At 44.2% G+C, this 17,634-nt stretch overlaps 1 protein-coding gene across 2 annotated transcripts in view; it reads right to left on the reverse strand.

The window, feature by feature from the left end:
• Window positions 1–863: 863 nt before the first annotated feature.
• Window positions 864–17,634, reverse strand: part of TNFSF8 (TNF superfamily member 8) — a 28,168-nt gene continuing 11,397 nt past the window's right edge. Inside the window, exons 3-4 of one of the 2 annotated variants that reach the window (XM_010997375.3) lie at window positions 6,326–6,397; window positions 864–4,853 (exon numbers count right to left, since the gene is read on the reverse strand). In XM_010997375.3, coding sequence (XP_010995677.1) covers window positions 4,459–4,853; window positions 6,326–6,397 — 467 coding nt within the window. In that variant the 3' untranslated portion in view covers window positions 864–4,458. The remainder of the gene's footprint in view (window positions 4,854–6,325; window positions 6,398–17,634) is intronic. The other variant, XM_064490456.1, reaches the window with a different exon arrangement.

Below are 17,634 nucleotides of genomic sequence, written 5' to 3' on the forward strand. Positions count from 1 at the left end.
AAGTAAAGCATTTCTTCCTCTGGGTAATGGTGAAACAAAACAAAACAAAACAGAACAAAAACCCCCAAAACTTGGAAGCCACTACACTAGACATTGAGTCTGTCCAGTCTTCCACTCTAATGGGTAGAGTGCAATAGCTATTGAATATATGGGGTTGGATTTTATGAGAAGAATCAAACTGAGGATAGAGATTATGCAGTCATTGGCAAGAAGATGAAGGCAACGGGGTTGATTAAGTCACCCAGAGAGACAACATGGAGTGCAAAGAGAAAAGGGAACACACCTCAAGGAACACAGACATTTGGTCTTGGGGGAGAAGAAGTCATCTCCTGCGGGTGTGCTTGTCCTTCTTGCACACGGGGATTTTTCGTTTTCTCTCCAAGAAGAGAACTGGATCCAGGGGAGCCCTGGGTGCTTTGGAAAGGTGTATTTCAAACACAGGCCAACTAGAGCTGATTTTGCAACAGCCACGCACACACTGTGCTGGGTCATAGGCCGGCACCTGGCCTGGGCAGGAAGAACTCTCTAGATTCCAAGGCTGCAGCTTATGAGGAGAAGTCTGAACCTTCACTGGTCAAGGCTGACTCAGTAGCTTTAGGGTACTATTTCTAATTTTCAAAGAGAACTTTTGCTGTATTGAAAAATGGCAACAAGTGGTGGGAACTGTTACAGGAAGATGTCCTTATTGCAACAAAATTGGGAGGCAAACTACATGTTCATCCATAGGAGAATGAGAAAAATGTGGTGTATTCAAACAATGAAATAGTATATAGCAGTTAAATGAATGAGCTATATTGTCGTGTGTCAACCTGGATAAATCTCAAAAACTTAACATTATGTGAAAAATTTCAAGCCACAAAATGTTATTTAAAATATGATATCATTTATTGAAAAATTTAAAACTGCACAAAATTGTACCATATATTCTTATGGGTAAACAAATATAAAAATTATGTAAGTGAAGGAGACATGCAAACTTCCAGGCAGTAGTTACCTCTGGGGAAGGCATAGGGAAATGGATGGAGGGGTGAGACTTTATCTGTATTGTTACATTTTTTTAAAAGAAGCAGAAGCAAATATAGCAAAACAGTAATAGTTATTAAATACACTGGTAAGGCATGGGAAAAATATTACTTTCTGTTCTTTTTAAAATTAAAAATAAATACAAGCATACATAAGTTTTACAATATCCAAAGCAAGAACAGACTTCCTTCTTTGACCCTAGGTTAAATATATGATCTGTAAAACAATTATTAGGGAAAAGCATATACACACACTCATACATATATGTGTATGTATATAATATACACATGTGTACACTCTTATATACACATACTTATATACACATACCTACTTATACACACATATACATACACACATATATGCATAGCCTCAAATTAAAACATGCTTTTAATTTTTTTATTGTAAAATATCATCCTTATATTTCTTCAGTTTCTGAGAGAGAGAACTTTTACATCATGGGATACTTTTACTACCTTTTTCTGTGATTTGAGCATGTACAGAATTTATAGACACATTAAAATGATCCTGGATTGATTTGAGAGGGGCTAGGAGAAACAGAGGAATCCCTGAATGCTGGGAACTGCTCCAGGGCAGGGCAGGAAAGATGTGACCTGAGGAGTTATACAAAGGCTGTTGGCGGAGACCAGTAGGACCTAGTGGGAGATAACGGAGTCAGGAGGCTGGGCTCAAATCCCAGCTCAGCTACCAACCACATATGGGACTCTGCCCCAAACTGGGCTTCCGTTCAAACGCTAGCTTAGCTGATCTCTCAGGATCTTTCCACAGATGACACTGACTGACTTCTGTTAACTTACAGGCTTTGTCTCCCAGTGCCAGAATAATCAGTGGAATTCCAGGGATTCTGGAAGCCTCCCTTGTGTGGTAAATTCTGCCCAGTTTCCCTCAGTACTTCCTCCCTTTGGTGCCCATTCATATCAGCCCTGCTAGGGGTGCTGGGTCCTTCTCTGAGCCAACCTTTTTGTGACAGGGAGCGATTCTGAGAAGTTGGATAAGGGAGTTACAGGAGACATCAGTGTGTGATGGAGAAACTGGGTGAAGGAAAAGTTGTCAAATGTGGATGAAGAAAGTCCTGTGAATTTTCACAAAGGCAGGAGTACATTTACACTGACTTGTTAGTTTTTTTATTTTAATTTTTATTTATTTTTTGGAGGGTATGGGCAATTAGGTTTATTTATTTATTTTTAGAGAAGGTAGTGAGGATTGAACCCAGGACCTCATGCATACTAAGCATGTGCTCTATCACTTGAGTTATACCTTCCTTCCTGACTTGTTATTTTTCATCAACTCATTCATCACCTTCCTCTACAAATTCTACCAGTGTACTGTGTGCGTGTGTATTTTGGGGGTGGAAGTTTGTGAACTCCAGGTGAGTTTTTACCGAAGAGGCATGTTTTCAGTAGTCTGGGTCCCCAGTTAGCAAAATGATTTGTTTTACTTGCATAGATGGTATCATTTGCACACAACATTCCCAAGAGGTAGGTGACCCTCAGAGAGTGACAGAATTTCATCTCAAACTTTCTAGGATGTCCACTCCTATGTATTATAAGTTGAGTTATTGATTATTGTCTTGTACTTTTTTTGTTTTGCTACTGGATTCCTTTACATTATGTGCTTCCTGTGTATTCAGATGTTGGCTTTCAAAGCATTGCTTGACAGATGCTAAGATTAAGAACTCTTTGTGATGTAAAAATAAGGTACCTACCTCAGCTCGGAGAAGGGTTGGTGATAAATGAAAATGAAAACTTTCTCAAGTTAGAGTATGAGATGGTAGAAAATTTGCTTAGTTTACACATGTTTAGGTTGCAGATACCTTTTCAAGAGTGCATTAGTTGGTTTAAGCAAGATTTCATTTATCCTACAGAGTTAGGGTATAAATACCAGAAACTCTCTTGTAGCTTTGGGTTCTCAAAACCTCTCTATTTTTACCACCTATCACTTGGCTTGCTGAATTCAACACCTTTCCCAATGCTTACTCTTCCCAAAGAATCTACTCACAGAAACATGTTAAAGAGAAATGTAGACTTCACTGAATATTTCATAGTGGAGACCTAGGAGGGGTCAACATAGCACCCTGCTCAGTAAATGCCTTAAATCTCTCCCTTAGCCACTTTTGTTCTCCAAAGCCCCTCTCATCCATACCAGCACTGCTGGGTTTTTTTCCCCTTCTTTTAAATATTTTCTAGTCTTTCTCTGACAAACTTTCCTGAATTCTTAACTCCTTTCTTTTCTATCCTTCAATTTGAGAAAAATGCAAAATTTTGCTCCATTCTTTTGCATAGCAGGTGAGGGTCCCTGTACTTCTGATGCATAACCTCAGGGGTTTATACTTCAAGTCAGTGGTCCTTCTCTCAAACAAACAAGGTGCTCCTTCGAAGCCGACAATGGACAAATGTAAACGTTGATTGAAATGTCATGGCCTCCTAAATCAGAAGGGGACGTGGCCTCAGAAGTCCTTTTCACCATTTTCAGAGTCATCGTTGTCTATCAACAATGTTGTGGGGCCTTAGAAATCCTCCTCAGAAATAGGTTCCTGAGAGATGGTTGAAGCAGAGAACAGAAAGCGATCACGTGGGGGATGGCAGCGGCTGTCCTTTGACTGGATGACTGGTCACCTTGACCCCTGCATGCTGACTGAGTGCCTGCTGAACTCACGGCGCTTTCCTGACAGGAAACAAAAGCTGTCTGTGGTTGACTTACTGGCAGTCTTAACTGAGGTGGAGTCATGCCTGGTCGATGGTTTTCCAAATACCCAGAAGGTATCAGATGTTCAGTTTTACACATTTGAGATCCTACAGTTCGTACTATTTGGCAAGGTGCCCTGAATCTTGTCCCCAAATCCTGATTGTGTCAAGGTGACGTGCAGCCAGAACTACAAGTACTGTCAGTTTTATGCCAGTGTGCAGGGCCTTTGGCTGGGGGCTTTGAGAACACTGCCTGGAATCTTAGTTCACAAGTCTGTGATGAGAGAACCTGGTCTCTACAGACGGAAGAGATTTTGGAGATATTCAAACCTAGCCCCTTGATTTTTCAGACATGGATCCTGAGTTCCAGGGAGGGGAAGGACTAGCTCTAGGTCATACAGTGAGCTAATGGTTGGGCTAGGGCCTAAATCCATCCCTTTTGATTCCTGTGTGGGTCTCTGTCCACCACACCACACTGCTTCCCTGCCTTCTTTCTGCAAGATACTTCACTCAAAACCCCCTTTTCTTTTCTTTCCTTTTTTTTTTTTTTTTTTTTTTTTTTTTAACCCTGGAGCTGTATCTTCCCAAGAGACAGAAAGAGAAGTGTGCTATTTAATTCCCTTCGTGGTTTTAGTCTTGGTTAAAGTTTTCTTTTTTTCCCCCCAAGTGCCTGGATGGATGAAGTGCTGTATGACAGAGAGTTCCTTTCTTCTTAAAAGCCAGAAGAAACAGTTCAGTCTGAACTACTGTATAGGAAGATGGAAAACACATTCTCAAGAGGAAAGGTATTTGTATCCACATACTGAAATTTATCCACCTTGACCGATATGGTGGTGTTGACCTGGAGGTGCTCCAGCAAGAACTGAGAGAGATTCTGGTATATGTTTTTAGTTTGCGCTCCAGACTCACACACTGTCACCAGTGTCTGCTTTTTGACATCTTTGTTGATGAGAAGCTCCAACTTCAGGTCGACAGAATGTTCTGGGCATTTCACAAGAAACTGCAGTTGGCAAATGATGAAGTACCAACCTGGGAACTGGACCACTAGATTCCCATCCTGATACCGGACTCCATGGATAATGCCATCTTTGTTCCAAGACAACTTGGTTTTGTTTATATGCTTTGACACTGGAAAGAGAAGGACAAAAGAACCCCAGAATTATTAGGCAAATTTCAGATGCAGATTGGAAAGTTTGAAGTCTTTATTTAAGGTTCCCTATTCAAGACCAGTGTTTTCTGTATATTGCCTGCTGTTTCAGCCATCTGGAATATCTTCTGCGTTACTCCTAGGTGCTGCTTAATGAGTCAAGGCACAGGTGCAAAACCACCCCTCTTCCTCTTCTGTAATGCATAAAGCTGGAGGGTCAGAACACACATGGCATTAGACCTCTGCCTCCTACACAATTGTTTTCCACTTAACTATTACATTATTCTGTTATTGTTCTAATTATTATTTTTCACTTTTTAGACTATAAGGTCCTAGACTGTATTCTCCATAAATTCGGACTGTCAGGCTCATTTATTCAGTCAATCAATGAATGTTTGGTCAATGGGAGACCACTATTTGGTAGGCATTGCACAGAGTATCAGAGATAAAGCATTCAATTTTGTTCAATTAGTAACCAATTTAAGCATCAAGAGGTCCAGGAGAATCTGTTTTTAACTGTCACACAAACATGTGTCCTTTAATTGTTCATTGTCTGAATGTTTAAATGTCTTCCTCTCTTAAAAAGGATGGCCAAATATAGTTGTGTAGACCCTTCAAGTGCACATTAAAGGACTCTTCCTAGCTGAGATATATAGAAAAATAGAGAATTAGCAGACTCTCTAAGCTGACATGTTGGTGTCTGAAGCCAGATCTCTGAGTCTTAACAAGTGAAAATCAGCACTGATTGGTAAGGGTGCCTTCAGGACTGGGAAGCTGTCATGTTCATTTTAATTGCTTCCCTTTAAACCTCATTGTGATTCAGTTGAAGAATAAGAACTCATCTAACTGCAAAACTGAAGTTTTAGAATGAGCAGAGTGGCTATTTCAGAGGATGTTGGCCATCTCCTTTGCACCTCATCTTCCCCAGTGTAAATGCCTCCTATTATTTCATTTATAAGAGGCCTCTTCCCTGAGGCATGCTGCAATATGCAAATAGGCCCATGCCAACATGCTCATTAAGCTGTCAATCTGGGCACAAGGCAATTTTGTGGTTCCCTTGTGAATAACTTGATAGAGGCAGAGATTAAGAGCCTGCTTCCCTTGCATGAGGAAGAGTACTGTATACTTGGCCCGCAACCTGAAGACAGGTGAGTGAAGAGGGACGGTGGGGTGGGACACAGATGCCTTCAGAGGCCAAGGAGGCAAACGTAAAGGAGGGAATGAGGCTGAAGGAGCAGGAGCTTTGAGCTTTAGAGAGTACTGTTCTCCCCGCCCCCCTGCCCCCAAGGCATTTATATCCAAATTGTAAAAAAATACCATGCAGGCTAAACAGAAGACATCTGCAGGTCACATCTTGCCATGGGCTTCTACTTGTGAACTCTGGCTTAGACATTTCAGAAAGGCCACAGGAAGTGGTCTCATCTGGTTGGGGTTCCTGCATTTGGTTACTGACCTTGGAGGTAGGCCCATGACTTCTTGAATGGAGCCCTTTCCAGGATACATAAGATGTCCTCTGAGCAGTTCCCTAAAAATAAGGAGATTATACATTAACTATCTTTCTCTACTCTGGAAACTGGAGACACCAGATCTTTTTCCATGATCCTTTGATGAGACAATGACTATTCTGTTTCCATTTTGAGGGCAAAAGGAAAACCTGTTTATTTCTCATTTTGCAATAGAGTACCTTAGGATTTAAAAAAAAAAACTTGATTGCTTCCACTTGGGCTTTTACAAAAGACTGGAAGTTGGGGGAAGGAAACAAACATGGCCTGAGTTCCTATAGGTACCAGGTGCCATTCTTGTCACCATATGTATCTCACTTCACTTGATCTTTGCAACAACTCCATGAGAGAGGTATAACTAATTTGCTTTGAGAGATGGAAAAAGGCCTGGGGACCAGACAGATGAAGTACATTGTCCTCTGTCACTCAGCCAGGCAGTGGTAGTAAGAACACTAACACTGGTAGTAATGATTGCCATCCTTCCTTTAAGGGTGCACCAAATCCTGGTCTGTGTACCTTTACATATTTCAGCTGATGTAATTCTCAGAATAACTCTGCAAGGCTAATCTTATGCCTAGACATGGTCAGTGATGCAGAGTCATGCAAGTTGATGGAAACCCTGAGATTCACCCCCATGTCTATCTGATTCCAGAGACCAGGTTTCCTTCTCAAGGCTGCTTTTCTAGACAGAGGATATAAACACATCCTAGTGCTCAATTTGAAGAGGATATAGGATTAAAGAGATCTAAGCAGGGAGCCTGATATCTAAAGCTTCCTTGGCAGGGGAAAAGGACAATGTTTATGTCATCATGGTATTTAAGAAATAAAAATATTTGTAATATATTCACTGATGATGGCAGCTTAGCTTCTTATTATAGTAACTATTTTGTATGCAGAGAACAAAGTTATAAATTTCCTGCAGTGACTCATGAGTTCAACTACTAGGCAATTTTTTTTTTCCTCTTTGGGCCTTGGTTTCTCTATCTGTACAACTGACATTCACATCTTTTTGGTGGTGTCACCAGAGATGACCATTCATGCCACCCATCAGAGGATAGGCAGCCATAGGCCCATTCAGAGAAAGCAGCCACATCCTAGTGTGGTTGCTCACTGGATCTTTGAGTAGCATCTGCTGAGTTCACAATCTTCTTCGTTGCCCTCTCTGTCCAAGCCTGAGAAAATATCCCTCCTGGCCTTCCTTACAGTGGGACGTGGCCTAGGAGTGGTTGAAAGTTAAGTGAAGAGTTCCCTCTGCTGTCTGAACAAGCTCACTGCTACTGGTACCCCCAGCAGAAGCAGGGGGCAGTTTTTATCCTTATCTGCCCTCCAGGCATAAAGAGGTTCTGGTCCAGATGTCTCTTGAGTGAGGAGGGCTGGTAGGCCAGCTTCCATTCTTCTCATCCCATCTCTCACTTACCCTCTAACTAGTGTTCTTGTCCTGCCTGTTTCAGCCTGCAGCCCACACTCTTGGGTGTGTTTAGTCACAACAGTGAGGGCTGCTCATTCTTGAATGCGCTGTGACTACTGGTAGAGGGTCCCCGGCCCTGCCTCCTCTTTGGGGATGTGGAACTTCAAGTCGGAAGAAATCGCAGAGAGGCATGTCTGGCTGCATCTCTCTGCATCTCTTCTCTGCTTGGAACCCCTTTCTGACACTGCTGTCCCTGCAGGATTAGAACAAGCTCCACCACGTGGCATTCATGTTCCCTTGTGTTCTCATCCCTACTGAACGCTGCGGTTTCATCTGTCACCTCCCCTATTTCCCCTGCACTCTCTGTACCAATAGTGATAGTAGTAGTAGTAGTGCTAGAAATAATAAGAACAACAACAACAACAATAATAATAATACCTAATACGTATTGACTCATGGCTGTTTTCTAGGTATTCTGCTAAGCATGTTACATGCATTATTTTACTTAATTCTCACTAATCACTCCATGAGAAACGTACTATAAGGACATCTCTCTTGTACATAGGAAACCGAGGCTTTAAAAAGTTAAATGTTTTGTTCCCATTGGCACAGCTAGTCATTGGTGGAGTAGAGGTTCAAACCCAGGCTATCTGATTCTAACGCCCAAGTGGAATTTGGATCACTTAACTGGAGCTTGGAGGCATGGAGTGCCTGCAAACACACCATATTGGTTTTCCCATTCCACCTGGAATCCTCCCCTTCACTGGGAAGTGATTCCTTGCTTTAAACGTAGCCTGGCAGTCATCTCCTCCATGAAACTTTCTTTGACCCTTCCCTCTGTTTGCCTGTTTGCCTCTTCCTTTAGACCATGAACCCTCAGGGCAGAGACTACTGTTTACGTATTTCCATTGCTAACCCAGAAAATGCTCTGTAAACGTTTGTTGAATTGAATCATCTAGTCTATCTCTTACTTCCCTCTGTGGGTGTCAAGTAAGTTCTTATGGCTTGAGTAGGATGAATGCAGGTGCTTGGCTTGCCTTTCCCTTCTGGGCTGGAATAACACCTGGCCTTATTCTCCCATTGGTTCTACAGGTTAGGTTAGATTACTCAGGAAGTAAGACTCGTGCCCTGGGCTGAGGCCAGCATGTCACAGGAAGAACAAGCTCTGCTCCTTGGCTGGAGACCCCCTCACACCGTGCCACTTGTGATGGCATCTGTCAGGTGAGCATCTGTAAACAGGTGGCTGTAGAAGTACAAGCCTGGGCTTGCCTCTCACACATGCAGGTTTTTTTTCTTTCCTCTTTGGTCTTTGCATGTTTGCTGGGTTGACCTCAGTTGTAATTCTGAGAAACCCAAGGATGGAAAAAAACAACAACTTATTTTGAAGCATTTGCATTTCCTGAAGTCAAATGCCATGGCGTATCGGCGTATCTTATTTTTTCTTAAAGAGTCTTTCAGATGGTTTCAAGAGAAAGGAAAAACACAGGCCACTCTCTTGAAGAATGACATTACTAGAGCTGGCTAAGGGAAGTGCTGGCTAAGGGAAGGGGGCTGGGAACCAGGACACTGGAGGAGCTCTTGGGGGAACCAGGCTGCTGAATTTGGAGGGAATCCTAGGAGAAGGCGCACCACTGGCCTTTAGCATCTGACAAGGCTGTCAGCAGGAAGACAGGGAGCCTGCTCTGTGGGGCCCGAACACTAAGGCTCCATGGAAATTTAAGGAGGTGATGCACTCAGCTAACAGTTAGCATTATTCTTGTCCCCATTTCTCAGATAAGTCAATGGGAATGCTTTCACTAAGGACACACAAATCACACTCCAAGTCACAGTGCTGGCAGCTCAAATATTTGACCAGTTAGTGTTGGTCAAAGATGCATTGGGGTATTTTGAGGGTCATGAGGCCCTTGTCAAGACCTAGATAAATATTTCTTGGGTCATCAGCCATGTGACTTGAGTCTCCTCATCACCCGGTGAATCCATGAGATGAGTTTCTTTTTTGATTATGTGACAGGAATAAGTAATTTATAAATAGGTGGTGCTACATGCAACTGGAATCCTGTAGTATCCCTAGAATTTTGAATGTTTGGAGCATAAGGAGCAAAATGCACTCCTGTTTCATTCATTTCCCAGCTGAATGTGATGTTTAGAGGGGTTTTGTTTGGAGAGCTAAACACTGGGGTGGAGAGGTGAGAACAATCTGTAAGTCATGGCAGATTAGACGACCTGAGATTTGGAATCTAGGAATTTCCCTGCTCTGGGCTCTCATGTCCCTAGTAGATGAAGAGCAGTGTGGATTTGATGATCTAGAAGGGCCCTTTTAGCTGATTCCAGCTGGCTGTCTAGACTCAGCTGCACACTGCCAGGCCTGCTGCAGGGGCAGAAATTCAGTCCCAGCTCCAACTGTCTTTGTGGGTGTTTTGCTTTACCCCAGCTAAGAGTCTGTCTTCACACATTAAGATTTCCAGATACCTGCAGTAGTAGAACAGAGCATTTTAGGTCTGGGGACAATCTAAGTTATGAACAGCCTGGTTCTGTAAGGATTTTCATGGTTTCTAGAAATGGAAGTTCCCTGAGAAGTCATCTGGCCAGGCTTAGTAACTACATAACACATGTGCTCCCATTGTTACCCCCATGACAGTCTTGTCCTATGAGTTAGTGACAAAGGCAGGGCCAGATCCCAGGAGTCCTTGCTCCTTTGGGACATTCCGTCTTTTAGACAACTCAAGTCCTTGTGAATTCTTCTGAGGACCAAAGCCTTCAGATGGATGAGATATGTTAGCTGTTTTCCCAAGCTTTGGTCTCCTCTAGAGGGATCATGGAACTTCCTTGGGCTTTATTTGGAAGCCTGGAGAGAAATATGTGCCAATGAAACCCTCTTGGCCAGATGCACAGAAGACAGAGATAGTGAGAGAGAGAGATGTTGCTTAAGGTGGTTTAAATGGTCATGATCTAGAGGTCAGTATAATGGTAACCTGAAGACTGGAACCCATCTTGAGATCTCAATAGTAGTCCTGAAATGGCCATTAGATGCCAAGTTAATCAAGACCCTAGATTTATGAGCAGGAGACTGAACCCAAAGGGACTGAGGCTCTGGTTCAAGGCCCACAGTAGATTAGTAGTAGAGCTGGGTTCAGAACACGGGTTTCCTGACTCCTAGTCCAGGGCTCTGTCCCATGATTTTTAGTCTTCCTATGGAGCAGGGAAGGTTAAATGTAGAAAGAAGTAGGTTTGCAGCCACCATACATGCTGGACTGAAAACTGAAGAGACAGCTGAAGGTGCTGGGAAAATAAGCACTGATGAGCCTTCTGGGCTCCCTCTTCCTGGAAGAATGCTAGCAGGTGACTTCAGGCCCATGAGCTGAACCCTGACAAGTCATAATTCAGGGACAGTCACGCATTCATTAAGATGCAGCAGTGCCCAAGGTGGCAAAACAAACCACCCTACCATTCTGGCCAGAAGGTATGTGGTCTGAGTGCCAGGCACCTTCCCGCTTGGTATGAGTACCAGACAGACACAGTGCACCTCAAAGAGAGCACCTGGGTTCTGGTCAAGACTTTTAGCTTCAGACCTGTCACTTCCCCTTACTGACCTTCAGTTACTGCATCTGTAAAGTAGGGTTGGTAACAGTCAACCCAAATGTATGGATGTTGTGAAGATGCAATGAGATTATGGATGTCAACTGGCCAGAACAGCAAGTGGCTTAGAGGAGACACTCAGAAAATGGTAGCTCCTTCCTCCTCTATTCCTCTTTTCCTAGTTTTTACAGTGGCACAGCTTAGCAGTGCTGCTTAGCAGAGTGATTTGGCTGGTGAAATGCTCATTAAACCAAAGCTCGTGGCATTATCTGATGGATTGGGGTTTCTCAATTATGTACAGAAGTGTTTGAGGCCATCTGATGCTCCCAGAAAGTGTGCAGAATCCTCCTTCCATCTGTTGAAAGTATGTTAATCCTTCCAAGAAGGCGAGGAATTATCCTAATGACTGCATTTACTGTGTCCAGGCTTCTTAGTTCCATCCCTCTGGTGGAATATCTAGGAGAGTCTCGACAGTGACATCTAGGGGAGAGTCTCTCCGTTATCAGTAGAATTTGGAATCAAAATGAGTCCTTAACCTATGGATCATTTCAGCTGGCTTCAGTCTGACGTTTCCTTAATGCCACCAGGCCAACTAGTGATGGAGAAACTCCAGGATGGGCTAATTGTTAAACAAAGGACAACTAGGTGACCCTAGATTTATAAACAGCATATGGGGACTACCCATCCTGGCATGCTCTGTGTTAAGCACATAGAAAGTCATCAGTAAATACAAATTGAGATCAAGTTGAAATTCATTTGAGTCACTTGAAGGTTACTTAGGATTTTGTGGTCTTTTCAATCCTGACCTGCTGTAGTATATGAGATAAAACCTTTTGACTCTATGGGTATTTCCTCAGAATTCACTTATACTAAATGCAGATTGAATTGGTATTACTGGAAGTATTTAAGAAGCATCTTCTAAAGTCTTTCATTTAAAAGGCAAGGAGGGTCTGGAGTCATATGGTGATATCTGCTCACATTTTAAACAACTTTTAAGAAACAGCTTCTAGCTATTCTAGGTGCAGAATTATGCCAGCACACTTAGACGGGTAGGCTTGGGATCCAACAGGCTTGGGTTCAGATTCTTCCTCTGCTACTGACTACATCATGTGGCTTTACACAAATTACTCGGCCTCTTTGAGTTCTCCCCAAAGTGAAGATAATTATACCCTCCTTTGAAGAGTTGGGAAGATTAAATGAGATAATGCATAACAATGAGCCTGGTGTCCACCACCCAGCGTATGCTCAGTAATGATTGGCTCCCATTCCCTGGCCCAGGGCTTGCACTGCTGGGCTTGTGGAAATTTAAGCCAACACATGTGGTACCCAGAGAGCTTGGATGAAATATATAGTGAAGCCAGTTTGAGGAATAGACTTTCTTTCCCTCCCTTTCTCGTCCTCTCTCTGTCCTTCCCTCCCTACCCCACCTCTGTTTCTTTTTTGTTTTTCTCCCTTCCTCAATGTATTTGAAAGATGGGCATTTTTTTTTCTGAATTTAGAGACTTGTGATTTGTATGTGCTAAATTCAAGTACAGATTTTAATGTTTCTCACTGATCTGAATATTGTTTTCCTTTTCCTCTCCTTTCATCTCCTCCTGTCTCCCCTCCCCTCCCATCGTCTTCTCCCTCTCCTCTCCTCTCCTCTCCTCTCCTCTCCTCTCCTCTCCTCTCCTCTCCTCTCCTCTCTCCTGCATCTCCGCTCTCCTCCTGGTGAGAGGGGTGGGGATTAGGCATAGATGGCTTTAGCACTCTGGACGGCCTCTCCACGACCCTCTTCCACCTTATTCCGAGTGGCCTATTTTCTAGTTTATTTCTTGTAGGGAGATTCCTGATTATTGTTAGCTCTGCTTTAAGAAAAACACAATATAAGGATGAGTTTTGAGTGAGTGGGTTTAAAGTAAATGGAGAAGCAAATAATCTCTTTGAGGCCTGTGACTATCTGAAAAGCAATTACCCGCGAACAGGAGTACCCCTACTTGCTGTGGGAAGAAAAAGGCTACAATAACTGGTGGACTGGGCAATCCAGACCCAGCTCAGTTCATCTGATAGAAGTGGGTCTCTGTTTGCTATTTTCAGTCTTTCCAGGGGAGGAGGCTGTTGCTTCTTTACCAGCCTCTTCTGCTGCCAGTGTGGCGTCCTGGTGGGGCTGCAACTATCTGGGTCACAGCTGTGTGATACCAGGGATAGTGAGGGGTTGGTGAGTAGCCAGATCCTTGGTTTAGTCTCATTGCTTTCAGTGGGCAGCTTTTATTGTTTCTTTGGGGGTGGGTTTGCTAGTTACAGTAAGAGAGCCAACCGTACTTGATCTCTTTGAATGCCCACGTTTTCTTTTTAGCAGGAGGAGTGGGAAGGAGAGTAGCTTGCCAAGCCGTGCAAAAATCGTGAGTTGTTAGAATGGTAAAATGGTCAAAGAATCCCAAGATGTTTCTTTGATTCTTAGAAAGTTATCCTTAGAGCAAAATCCGTGCCAGATCAGGTCAGTGGTCTTGCCCCCCTCATTCCTGTTATTTTTAAAAACAGGAAACTCCAGTCCCTGCGAGTTCAAGCCCCAGGACTGGAATGTAGGTATTCCAAAGTTCAACCCAGGTCTCTGCCTTTTGTACCTCGCCTGCACCTGGAGACTGAATTCAGGTGAGGATGGGAAATGCGCAGAAGGGGTTCAGGACCCCTTCACGTAGTCCATCCACTGTTTCCCCTTCCTCAGGGCTTCCAGGAAACTGTAGATATTAGGGGCCACGTGACAGTCACAGGAAAAACAAACTCTGATAACTGGGTAGCTTTGGGGAGGAAGGAATCACCCAGGTCCCATAACTCCCCAGCTGCAAGGCTGATGCTTGAATTTGGCCTGTAGATCCCCTGCTGTGGGCTGTTGATGCTCTGCATCACTCCACCTTTCATGCAAACCCACGTGTGTGGTTGCCCTAGTGGCCCTCTCTGTCCCCAAGCTCAACAACAGAGTGCATACTTCAGTGACAACAGCTGCAGGAGCGGGTGTTGAGGAAGCGATAAAAAGCCTTGGAAGGATTCGTAACCCTGGGGAACTGGTAGTTGCACTGGAACGAAGCACAGCCATGTTTTCCTCAGCACCTGACTATGTACAAGCCTGGTTAAGCAGAAGGGCTCCAAGGCAGGCCAGCCTGGGCTTTGAGGTCTTGCCCCACTCCTTGCTAGCTGTGCAATCTTAAGCAAGTTGGTAAACCTCTCTGTGCTCCTGTTTCCCTACTTACAAAATAGGGCTAATAACTATCTTCGGGGCTTGTTATGAGATCTTACAAGTGAATCATGAAGCACTCAGCCCAGTGCTTAGCACAGAGTAAATGCCCCCTTCAATGGTCGTTACTTTCACTCCACCAGATCCTCACATATATGTAGTAAAGGAATGAAATAAAAACTGATTCAAAAGTTGTGTACAGAATTCCTCTAGTGCAGGTGAGAACTGACATTTGGTTGTTGGGATTTTGGGAAGGCCTGGGGCTGAGGCCAAGGTGACCAAAATTGTTCTGCAATAAAGTCAGTAGAATTTTCTGCATAGTTTGTGAGGGGAAGTGATGGGGGGGGTGAAAACGGGGAGAAGAAGGACAGGAAAACAGGTCAGAGGGAGAGTGAATCCATATGCATGGTGAAGGGCTGAACCCCAGGGAGGAGTGTGGGCCCTCGAGAAGTCCGCAGGGAGTGGAGTGTAGAGGCCGCACAAGCACAGAGGGGTCTGAGACTCAATTCTGCATCATCCTCTGTGATGGAAGGCATCGCCCTACCAGCTTCTCCACTTACCCTAAATCCTGCTCTCAGCCTTGCTGTATGCAAATGCCAGGTGCTTCTGGAGCTCTGGGGAAATCGGGTAAAGGGGCCTGTATTCTGGGGTTTGGGCAAATAAGCCACATACACAAGCACACATGAGATTCAAAATGTGGCTGAGGCAGAAAGTCAGAACAAGGAGCGGTGGGAAGCAGCACAAGCTTTCCTCTCCCCACAGCCCTTCCTGAGTCCAGGAAACAGGCTCTGCCAGGTAGCAGACGGGGTCATGTTGGTTGTCTGTTTCACCCTCTTAGTGGCTCTGGGAGTCCTCAGTGAGTCTGTTAAAGCAGAGGAGAAGGGTGTGGGAAAAGGTTCTCCTCCCAGTGTCCTTTCTGGCCCGCAGTCCCAGCTGAGCCCCTGGATGGGCCGCTGAGTCCTAAGCACAGTGGAGTGGGTGTGAGGTGACAGTCTGCTGGTGACAAGTCTTCTGGCCAGGAATGAGAACCCTGTGTTGGACTCGGATATCATTTCACTACAAAAAAGGCTTGATTGTCTGTGGTTTCCCTGCAGCTAAGTGTCATCCTGTGTTACGTTACTTTAGCGTGTGTTTACGCAGCCCGGCTTCCGAGGCTCTGGGTTGCTACCAGCTTCCTGCTGTTAGTGGACAATTTCCATCAGCTGGCAGAGGGCTCCCTGGGAAGTGTCTGGCTTCTGCCTGTGTCCATCCCAGTGACAAACCACATGCTGCCCCCTGGAGCTTCTTCCATGGAGTTTCTGGAAATGATTTCCCCTCTGCCTGTAAAGTCTTGCAACGGCTTTTCAAAAGGGGCAGGTTGCTACTTGTGCCTGTTTTAAGAGGGGTTTGTTACGGGAGGAGGCTGTGGCTGCAGACTTCCTCAGGATTATTAAGAATCATGTTTTAGACTTTTTTCTTCTATATTTACATATTGAATGAGAGGTTAGAGTATCATAAAAGCATCAAAGCTGGAAAGACCTTTAGTTCATTTAGTACATTGCTGTTATGTTACAGATGGGGCGCAGAGTGGAGGGAAGACTTGCCCAGAGAAGCACAGCCTGCTGGTGTGAAGGTCAGTTCTGGAGCCCGGGTCTTGCTCCAAGGCACTACTCTTTCCACCTCACCCCACTACTGTGCCTGCAGTTTGCCAAGATAAGAGAAGCAGAGACTTGCATTAAAAGCAGGAGAGAGCCAGGGAACACATACGGCAGGTCGCTGACATTTCATGGCTGAAGCATATTATGTAGGGGCTAGAGAGGAGCCCTGGATTCTGATCCCTGCTCTGCCATCAACTCCCTAGGTGACCTTAGGCAAGTCACCTTGATTCCTTGGGCCTCAGCTCGTCATCTGCAAAATGGCAGTATTAATCCCCATGTTGCCCTCTTACAGGATGGAGGCTAAGATCAACCCAAGGGAGGTGTGGGAAGGTCTTTAACAAAAGTTTCATTGCTCTTGTGAGAATTATTAGCACTTTTTAATCTGATTGCAAAAACACTAAATTGTGAACTGAGGTTGGTTTTAGATTCATTTGTGTCCTGAGATTCACAGTGATTGCCATATAAGAAGTGATCTGATAAGTTATCTAGTCCATGACTTCCAAAATTTTGGATTTTACGGACCAAAATGATCTATTCCAAGATGTAAACTCAGTGATCTTATAGAATGGGCAGCTTATTATTTTGCCTATTGTGACCATTAAAACAATAAAAAATAACTGATAAGAAGCAAACCAACTTAATTCCCATTTATATCAGCTTCATGTTGTAAAAGGAAGGACATTTTAATACCAAAAAATACCCGTTTAGGAAAGGACACACTCTGAGAGGGAAGTCTCGTTGGCTACAGGCAAAGGGGGTTACTAGTTAGAGCCCCTGTGGTTGGCAGCCTGCAGATGGAAGTGCCGAAACTGAGACCCAGAATGGCTGAGGCTGTGTCGCCTAATCAAAATTCCCCTTGTCACTGAGATCATGTTCTTCTTAAAGATCACCTCCCCCTCTTGAAAAATGAAGTTCTGGTCCAAACTTGGACAGTCTGGATGGATGTTGAGTGGTGGGAGTGGGGAAGGGAAAATGACATTCCCTCACTGTATTTGGCTTTTTGCAAGGCTCTGTGTTCTGATTCCAAAGCCTGTACTGTTTCCATGATAGGGGTCAGCAAGCCCTGGTGAGATCCAAGCTACCACCTCCTTCTGTGAGTGAGGTTTCACAGGCCTGCAGTCATGCCTGCTGATTTGCATGGAGTCTATGGCTGCTTCTGCACTACAGCAGCAGAGTGGACTTGTTACAGCGGGGACCTCGTGGCCTGCAAAGCCTAAAATGTTTACTACCTGGCCCTTTACAGAAAAATCTTGCTTACCTTTGCATTATGCCATGCTCTTTTTTACCTTAATGAGGCATTATGGGAATCAAGGTCACGTGCTGAGTAATTGCAGCCGAAGTTAAGCTATTGTTGACAAAGCTGTAATTATTAGTCTGCCTTGAAAGATAAAGAATGCTGCTCTGTTTGGGGGATTTCCCCCTTACATT

The sequence above is a fragment of the Camelus dromedarius genome, chromosome 10 (genome assembly GCF_036321535.1).
Source record: "Camelus dromedarius isolate mCamDro1 chromosome 10, mCamDro1.pat, whole genome shotgun sequence".
NCBI classification, from domain to species: domain Eukaryota; kingdom Metazoa; phylum Chordata; class Mammalia; order Artiodactyla; family Camelidae; genus Camelus; species Camelus dromedarius.